General features: G+C 35.7%; 1 protein-coding gene across 1 annotated transcript; it reads right to left on the bottom strand.

The window, feature by feature from the left end:
* Window positions 1–4,373: 4,373 nt before the first annotated feature.
* Window positions 4,374–9,199, bottom strand: LOC18048212. Its single transcript, XM_006442768.2, has 5 exons — window positions 8,596–9,199; window positions 7,948–8,052; window positions 7,120–7,221; window positions 6,055–6,168; window positions 4,374–5,193 (listed from the first exon to the last, which is right to left on the bottom strand). Exons 1-5 carry the CDS (start codon window positions 9,124–9,126, stop codon window positions 4,645–4,647), a joined length of 1,401 nt encoding a protein of 466 aa, XP_006442831.2. The 5' UTR covers window positions 9,127–9,199; the 3' UTR covers window positions 4,374–4,644.
* Between the last annotated feature and the right edge of the window lie 6 nt (window positions 9,200–9,205).

Below are 9,205 nucleotides of genomic sequence, written 5' to 3'. Positions count from 1 at the left end.
TTTATTAAAGAATTAGCTCCAACATTTAATAAAAAATCATTTAAAGTTTGTTATCATCAAAATCAATATTATGAACATATACATGTTAACATTCTCCCCCTTTTTGATGATGACAAACTTGATTCAATATTTGCTCCACCTTAATATATGCTCCCCCTAAATGTACAGCCAATTTAAAAATATGTTCAATAAACAGATTTTTGCTCGAAGAAGCATTTTAAAAAAATCATTTCAAAATAGAATTTTATTCTTATTAATCGCTATCTCCCCCTTTATCAGTTTTTAAACTAATTATACATGATCATTAATCTCTCCCCCTTCATCATAAAAAAGAAAAGAGAGAAAATGAATATATAAAGGGTAAAATTGAGGAAGAAATTACCCAGTTTAGGCGAGCAAATATTTTGGCAGAGTTTCCGCTTAAAATGGAACAAATCCTCTAATACAAAATGAGATTAAAACACTTCCAAATATATTAACAACTATCCATCTACCAAGAACTCCATCATCCAACATATAATCAGCCAACATATGATCATCCAACATCAAGAACATAAAAAAAAAACAACATCAAAATCATACAGAAGTAGCAATGGATACCAAGCAAAACATAAATAGGAACACACAAAGAAGCAAAATATGAAATGTATGTACGAATGTAAGACTCAGAAACTAAGAAGGTGGTGAAGATGTGCTCCCCGGATCATAACCAAAATAACGAAGAAGAGTGCGTTGTCCAGCTATGAGCTCAAGCTGTTGATCAATGCTCTACTGTTGGAAGGTCTGAAACTGAGAGCGTAGCTGCTGCTGGTCGTGAGAGAGAGTGTCCAGTCGGTCTAGAATCAACTGCTGCCTCTGAGAAATCCTGCAAACATCATCAGCCAACTGTTGTAAAGTATCCGAAACTGGGGGCTGAACAAAAACTGACGACTACTCGGGAATAAAAAATGGCTCAGGTGTGGAAGGCTGCATGGGAACAAAAGATTACTCAGGAGCGGAAGGCTGCACGGGAGCTGGAGGTGGTCCAGAAGTGGATGGAATATCAACATCCATCTCACGCTCCACTACATCGGAATCAGATGGAGGCTGGGGAGCAGAACGGTGACGCGAAGGTGGAGGATGAGCTCCTAATATAAAATCTGGAAGTTGATCGGGGGGACAAACATTGTGAAGCATTCGATCATCTTCTGGAACAATCAAGGTATCCCGGTTTTTTGAGTTTTTAGTCTTGATCCATTGGCCATTCTTTCTAGAAAAACCAATAATAGTCATGGCCTCTGGGCTAATCCGTCTAGTCTCCGTATAACCTGCATCTAGAAGAGGCACCTCAAAGCGTCACAATATTTTAGTAATGATACTGCCATACGGAAGCAAGCGGTGGTTAACCGCAAGAGTAATATAGCCGAGGTTAATGGGTTGTCCTGAAATAAGGCTATCTAATAAGCCAAGGTCTAATCTCGTGACCTCATCCGAGTGACCCTTCCTAGGCGTAATGATATGCTGTAAAATAATGTGAAGGATACAAACTTGAAGAGGTAATAGTTGAGACTGAAATAGTATAGTACAAATGTCATCACTAAGGTCTCGACGCTAACAAATATTACGAACTCCATCATCGTGAGTGAAACCGGCATAGGAAAGAGCTTTCCTAGAGGTATAAACTTTATGACCATCACTAGAGATACCTAGAAAGCCATTAAGGTCATCATCATCAAATTCAATATGTACACCTCCAACCTGAGTAACTATCCTATCTAGGCAAGTTGCGGAAATTTCCATGTTTGGATAGAAAACTCGCACTAAGTTAGGATACACTCAGTCATCAAAATCAATAGCAGATTCCCAAGATTGAAGCATATTTCTAACACTTCTACCACACACAATTAAGGTACAAAGTACGTTAGGCACGTGGGCTTGTGTCGTAGGTCGTGCTGGGCTTAACAAAAAAAAAAAAAAATTGGCCACGGCATGACCAATTTAGTGGTTCGTGCCCTGCCAGCCTTGTTTGATGGGTCGTGCCCTGCCGGCCTTGTTTGATGGGTCGTGCCGCCAGGTACTCTATAAAATTTATATTATTTTATTTACAATATCTTTTTTAATTATGTCTATAATAGTATAAACCGTAAAGTCAATTTTTGGATTGATAGATTTTAGTATTAATAAAATGCATCAGGATAGACTAATAATAACTTAATATTAAAAATAATTCACATTATGTACGTTATTTTATTAATGATACTTATTACAATATTTTATTTGTATCATAGGATATTTATTTGTTATTTTTATCTTATTACTACATTTATATTTATTTGGGTTGTTATAATCAAAGGGTATAATAATCACTTATGAAATTAGGAAAATGATATTCATACAACAGTTAGCACACCATTTAACACCGAATAGTGCGTTTCAAACTAAATATAAATTAGTCACTGTAGCTTCAAAATGGCATACCCACCGTCAACACACACACTCTCTTGCTTTCTTTCCCTCAAAGCACATATCTGCTCTCTCACTCTCTCCCTCACGGCACAAACCTGCTCTCTCGCTCTCTCACTCTCTCACTCATGCAACAGATCTGCTCTCTCGCTCCCTCCCTCACGTCACAAATCTGCTCTATTGCTCTCTTCCCTGCGCTTCGTTCACTAGTATCACCAGCCACTGTTCACCGCGCTCCGGGCTCACTGTCGATCATATATGCTAGCAATGAATATATTAAAATTAATAGATTGAAATTAATCATAATAATTGGATTGTTTTTTCATGAATTAAAACTATCAGTACAAAGCTTATAGAGGGAGAGAGCAAGACAGTTTCAGTGTTTGTCAAAAGTAGAGCTGGCAAAATTTGACACGACCCGATTACCCGACACGAATACGACACCAATAAATGGGTATGGGTCATCGAATTTAACACGATTATTAAATGGGTCGGGTCTGGGTCAACATGATTTTTTCCGTGTCGGGTTTGGGTTAAAATTCTTGACCCATTTACCCGATCAATGACCTGATTATATTTTCTATTTTAAAATAATTTACAGATTCTTGTAATCAAAACTCAAATATTAAGATTTTTTTTTATTCTTTAAAAGGATGAATATAGACACAATATTTTATTTCTAAAATTTTAAATACATTTAGAGCTTTAATAGTGTAAATGTATAAAATATTGGTAGACATGTATATTTTATAATATTGATATATAATATTATTTACATATATATAATTAAAACCTCAATAGTGTGCGTAATATTTTAGTAGATATGTATATTTTATAATATTGATAAATTATGTATGTATGTATGGATGTATGTGTATGTACATATATATGTATGATAAAGTGTAAATATTTGATGTAATTTTTATTTAATATATAGATATTAAACGGGTTATTGGGTAACCCGATTATTTTTCCGTGTCGGGTTTGGGTCTCAATATTTTGACACGATTATTAAACGGGTCGGGTTTGGGTCGACCTAAATTTGACACGACACGAAACTGACACGACACGAACACGACCCGATGACCCATTTTGCCAGCTCTAGTCAAAAGTGTGTATGTCTTGCCATTTTGAAGCTACAGTGACCAATTTATATTTACTTCAAAACGCACCGTTCGATGCTAAATGGTGTGCTAACTGTTGTGTGCATATAGTTATTGATGAAATTAAGGGGATCTATGTGACCATTTAAACAAACATTGGGGTTGTGGGTGGATTTTTCTCATTATTTAATTTAAATTACTTATTTCCCATAAAATTTTTAAAAATTTATATATAAAATTTGAAAGTTGAAGGATAGTTTTGTACTGATCAATTATAATAAGACAAAAGAAATATAAATTTTTAATTTACTATTTATTTTGCTTATTTTTATTGATTATTATTAATAATAGTAAAACTGTAAAACGAGACGTAAACGAATTCAAATTCAATTTGATTCATTTATTATTCTTGCTAAGCAAATTAAATGAATCATAAACTAATAATTGTTTAATAATCGAATTTAATAACCAAATTGAATTCAAATTCACCGAATTTTGATCCAATTCATTTATTATTCAAAGTTTAATAGTTTTGCCACCCCTACTTGGTTACCCCTTTTTTCTTCTCTCTCACTCTCCTCTTTTGAACCTCAAGCAAAATTATTGAATAAAAAGAACACAAACTCCAGACTTTTATTAAGTGAAATATTATTTTTTGTAGTTAAACACAAACTTCATATTTTTTATAATCCAAAGAGAATTAATTTAATATACAAATTTTATAATTCAATTATATTTGTATTCCCAATGCATTTTTCTCCTATACATATTGCAAGTTGCAGATTTGAACAATACGTAATTAACACAAATTGCATAAAACGTTTGTGATATGCTAAGCTTACAAATTCCCAAATTGCAGACAAGTTGAAGAAAATCCGATTACCAATATTTCAGGAGTCGTCATATTGCAAATCACTCCCTTGATGATTCCTGATACCGTCGAGGTTCATAGTAAAAGTAAAAAAGAAAATTCCTTGATCACAGACATAGTAGAAGAAGCTGAAATTAACGTGGAATTGAAGCTGCAATACCCCCTCACAAATCCTTCCACAGATTCATTAGTAATCCATATAATCCAGAAGAGCTGGCAAATGATGATTCAAGAAAAATGCATTGCGGAGCTTCGTTCATCACTAGTCTTGCCTTGGCTCAGCTTCATCCTCTTCTTCTTCTTATAAGGGATCCCTCTAGCCTTAGCTTGGCGCTCCCTCACTTCCCCTAAAAAAACCCTCATCTCACCGCTAGCGAAAGGATTTGTCTCCGGTGATCCTCCATTCTCTTCATAGGCAGCTCGAAGCCGACCGATGAGAGCATCAAGGCTGCCCCAAGCTTGCCTTAGAGGGCAAGTACAAGGAGCCGGTGGATTGGGCTGGCCATAAAACATGCACCCTTGGAGATGAACCTTTGTCTTGCCAAACTGATCAAGATAGCGAAGAAATTCAAGCACGTGACTGGAACTGCACTGAGACAAAGGAACCGGTGGCCTCTGGTTCTTTAGATACTGCCCAAAAGTGTTCCAGTCCCTTCTCTTTTGTGACTCGTAGCGGCTAAGAGTCGTTGGATGCTGCTGCTGATGATGATGATGATCTGATGATCCTTCAGCTATTTTCTTGCCTCTATCATCAGACAAATTCCCAGTGCATTTACCCTGATAGCAGACATGTCAAATCCGACTGTCTTCAAGGACAAAGATGTAAAAGAACAAAAATGGTTGGCATTTAATAGAATCTCTCCAAGGGCAGGAGTACTGCTATTAGCCAAAAATTAAGGGGAACAGTAATTCTCTGCACCACGAGTCCAAAACAGGGCGCGAATTCCGTGTGTTTTGTCAGCTTTCCACTTTCCAGAATTTCTCAATATAGATCTCACTAAACAAATGTAAACAAAATATAGTTTTTTGGGCATGAGTTCTAAGAGGGCCTACAACAGTAACACTTTTGGGCATATTGGAGAAGCTACCACAACCCGTGTAGGATGAAAATTGCAATGCAAATGCTATTTTACAACATCAACAAGATGAAAAGGTGAAATCATAAGGACAGTGGACTTTCTAGTATCTAGCAACAGATGGTAACTAATAAGCTTCAGACTTATTCTAGTGGCGAGTATCACTCAACTTACAAATTAGCATATCTATGTACATGATGCAATCATGTAGCATCTCGTGAATATAGTTGAAGCCATTAACATTGTCGCATCATGTGGCAACTTTGCCTCCATAAGATGAGCCACGTCACACAATAGATCAGAACTGCTTAAATTTATATATAAACATATGTTGTATTTATTAATAGTGAAGGACAAAGATACATGTAATGAGATGCTAAAGGGTGTAGCTGCTACACCTGACATCAACCTATTATTTATGCATATAAAAGAAATAACAAATTGGAAGAAAACATATGAAAGAAACATATGAAGTTGAAGAAAACACATGAACACACAATAGTGAATTAACGCAAACTGTTGCTTGCAAAAAAGGAGCCACGAAGATAAGAATGAATTGTACCTGGCTTTTGTGGCTACCAGAGAAATCGGAGGAGAGTTTGTTGACAGTGTCAGCTGCTGTAAGAGGTAACAAGGGAGAGGCATTCAGTGGCAATGACGACTCCCTCAAGAGCGACTGAAAAGAGAAATTAAATATATTTTGGGAGTTAGGGTAAAGACGTTAAAGATACAAAATTTGTAGTATGGATAAGACATTAAAGTGTTGAAACCAATAAATGTATGCGTCAATAAATGGACATTTGGTTTTGGACTCTTAGGCATTGAGGTGATTTATAATGAATGGAAAGAAAACCCCACACACACACACTTTGGCTCAGTTATTTACTGACTTCTACATAAATCCCGCCAACAAATCCAACTGATTACATTTTTCGATTTTTGGATTCAATCAAATCCCATCTGCCAACTCACCAAAGTCGATCAAAATTGAATTGGTTTACCCAGTTTAGATTGGATTTTGAACACCCCTTTGAACTCACAAAGTTAATATACAAGATCCAAAACTCAAAAGGTCTAGTAAAACTCATTTACTTTCTGTGGCAGCGTTGTTAGAGGTACTGCGACAGTTACACATTTGGGCATAGTTGGGAAACTATTGCACCTCAAATGGATGAACATTGCAATATAAATGATATTTTACCACATTAACAAGTAAAAGACAAAAAGATCAAGTCACAAAGACATACTGCTTGTATTTAGAAATAAGTATCAGATATATTCTGGAGGCGAATGTCACTCAACTTATAAATTAGCATACCTAAATGCATGACACAATCATGTAACAACTCATGATTATAGTTGAAGCAATAAATTAACATTGTAGCATCAAGAGGCAATTTTTCCTCCATTAGATGAGCTACCTCATACCCTAGAGCTAAACTGCTTAAATTTATATTATTAAATGTATGTTACCAGTATTTGTTAACAGTGAACAATAAACTCACATTGAATGTTACATTAAAAGATGAAGCTATTACACCTCACATTGACCTCATTATTAACATACTTGAGAAAAACATACTATTGTTTACAAACAAAGACCCATTTAGATGAGGATGACTTATACCTGGGTCTTATGGCTTCCAGAAAGATTAGAGGACAGTTCGTCAGCTCTGGTAGCTGCAGCAAGAGAGAATGTGGGAGAGGCCATCAGCAGTGGCAACTGTGGCTGCAACAAGAAACTGACAAGTGAATATAAATATATTTAAGGAGTTAGGTGCTTAGGCTAAGAGATGAATGATTTTGGACTTTAGTTTCAAGTTGATTGATTAACTGGCAAAAATAAAACAATAAATTCATCATTGACAGATTATTATACACAAATCCGCCACAAATCCAATTCCTTCTGTTTTACAAAACCTGGATTTGATCCAATTCAAACCACAAAGTCACCAAAGTCAATCAAAATAGAACCCACTCAGTCAGAATAGATTAGATTTTGAGAAGATACCGGCCCTTGCAACTTTACAAAATAAAAAATAATGATAAAAGGGCAAGACTGTGAATCAAGCAATGGCAATTCTTGAATTTCAGACTTGTTTGGTGAGGTCCATTGCCAATCTTAAGCAGCATATCTACATACACCATGGAGCTGTGTAATACATTATGAATGGAGTTGAAGCATTGTATGAACACTGTAGCATCAAATAGCAGTGTTGCTCTTCGTGAGGTGAGCTACATTCACCACTTGATCCGCTAAAATTTATCTTATTAAAAAATTTTTACTATTAATTATGAATATTGCAGGATGAATCTGATCAGGATGCTTGTACTGAAGGATGAAGCTAACACATATATCCATTTCTTTACTAATGCATATGGAAGAATCAAACAAATGTGAAGAAAACAAACTATTATTTACAGAGAAGACCTACTTAGTAGGAATGAACCATACCTGGGATTTATGACTGCCCGAGAGATTTGAGGGAGGCCTCTCACTGTTAGTAGCTTCATCAAGCGGAAGTGATGGAGAGTTTATTGACGGCAGTGGGGATAGTGACTGCAACAAGAGAGAAAGAGAAGAGATCAATGTGATTTAGGGGTAATGGTTAAGAGGTTAAAGATACCTGATATGTTTCAATGTCTGGACTTGAAGTTTTGGGCTTTAGGTTTTGAGCTGGTAGATTAAAATGAGCTGAATGCAAATTTAATATATGTTTTGACTCCATTAGATCAGCTACTATAAGATTTTTGTAGGAAAATAACCAGCACTAGTTCAGTGGGTTAAATTTTTCATTTTCGCAATCCAATCCAATAAACAGAGATTCAATTGGTGAAGGTGATAGTTTCAAACTCATTTACTATCTGCAGCTACATTGTTAAAAGGTTTTCCATCACTGGTACTTTTGGACATTATTGGAGATGAACAATGACCCTAAAAGCTAGTTTACCACATCAAAAAGCATAAAAGACAAAGATGAGATCTGAAGATAGAAGATTGTTTAACTATCTAGCACCAACACTTCTTACATTTCAACTCTAAAATTATACACCAGGTACGAAAAATAATCTACAGACATCCATGAAAAAGGGTAGTTCATACCTTCTTTTTATGTAACTGCTGGATAGTTGCATTAAGGCCACCCTCCCAGCACCCTTTATCTAGTCCCCAATTTTGTCGTACCTCTTGTAACTTTGGTGTATTTGACTCTCTGGTAGAGAAAATCTTCATGTTGGGACACTCTATCACAAATAAATCTTCCAGACATGGGAATTTGAAGGTGTAATTGCCAGAGTAGAAGCTTGTGAGACTTTCTAAATTTTCAAGTGACAACCACTTCAATTTACTAAAAACAATCTCATCTTCTGCCACATCTCCCTCATTTGATATTATTTCTGTTATCATTTTACATCCATCTATTCTCAGTTGCATGAGTTGCACCAAACTCTCGGCTGTGGATGAAGTTACTAGGTTTTTCAAACCTTTGCAATACCATACTTCCAAAGTTATTAGATTCCTAAAAGATGGTGATGATGGCACTAGATTTACCAAATTGTCACACCACCATACTTCTAACATTTCAAGATTTTCAACAACTGAGTCTAGTTTAAAGCCTTGATTCCACAAGTACATCAGATCAGAAAGTTCCCACAGCTTTAAACTCTTAATATGAGTAAGCTTCCCAGCATGTTTCTCAGCCTCTTTATATGAG

The sequence above is a fragment of the Citrus clementina genome, unplaced genomic scaffold, assembly GCF_000493195.1.
Source record: "Citrus clementina cultivar Clemenules unplaced genomic scaffold, Citrus_clementina_v1.0 scaffold_3, whole genome shotgun sequence".
NCBI classification, from domain to species: Eukaryota; Viridiplantae; Streptophyta; class Magnoliopsida; order Sapindales; family Rutaceae; genus Citrus; species Citrus x clementina.
This window is presented reverse-complemented; position numbering and strand designations above follow the sequence as displayed.

What these genes read in the sequence shown, in the direction of transcription:
- LOC18048212 (XM_006442768.2), bottom strand. Translation starts at nt 9,126, where the DNA reads ATGTACTTGTGGAATCAAGGCTTTAAACTAGACTCAGTTGTTGAAAAT. An exon ending in CGGGCAGTCATAAATCCCAG is followed by an intron (nt 7,222 to 7,947) that starts GTATGGTTCATT and finishes TTCTTGTTGCAG; the next exon opens with CCACAGTTGCCACTGCTGAT. An exon ending in CTGGTAGCCACAAAAGCCAG is followed by an intron (nt 5,194 to 6,054) that starts GTACAATTCATT and finishes GTCTGCTATCAG; the next exon opens with GGTAAATGCACTGGGAATTT.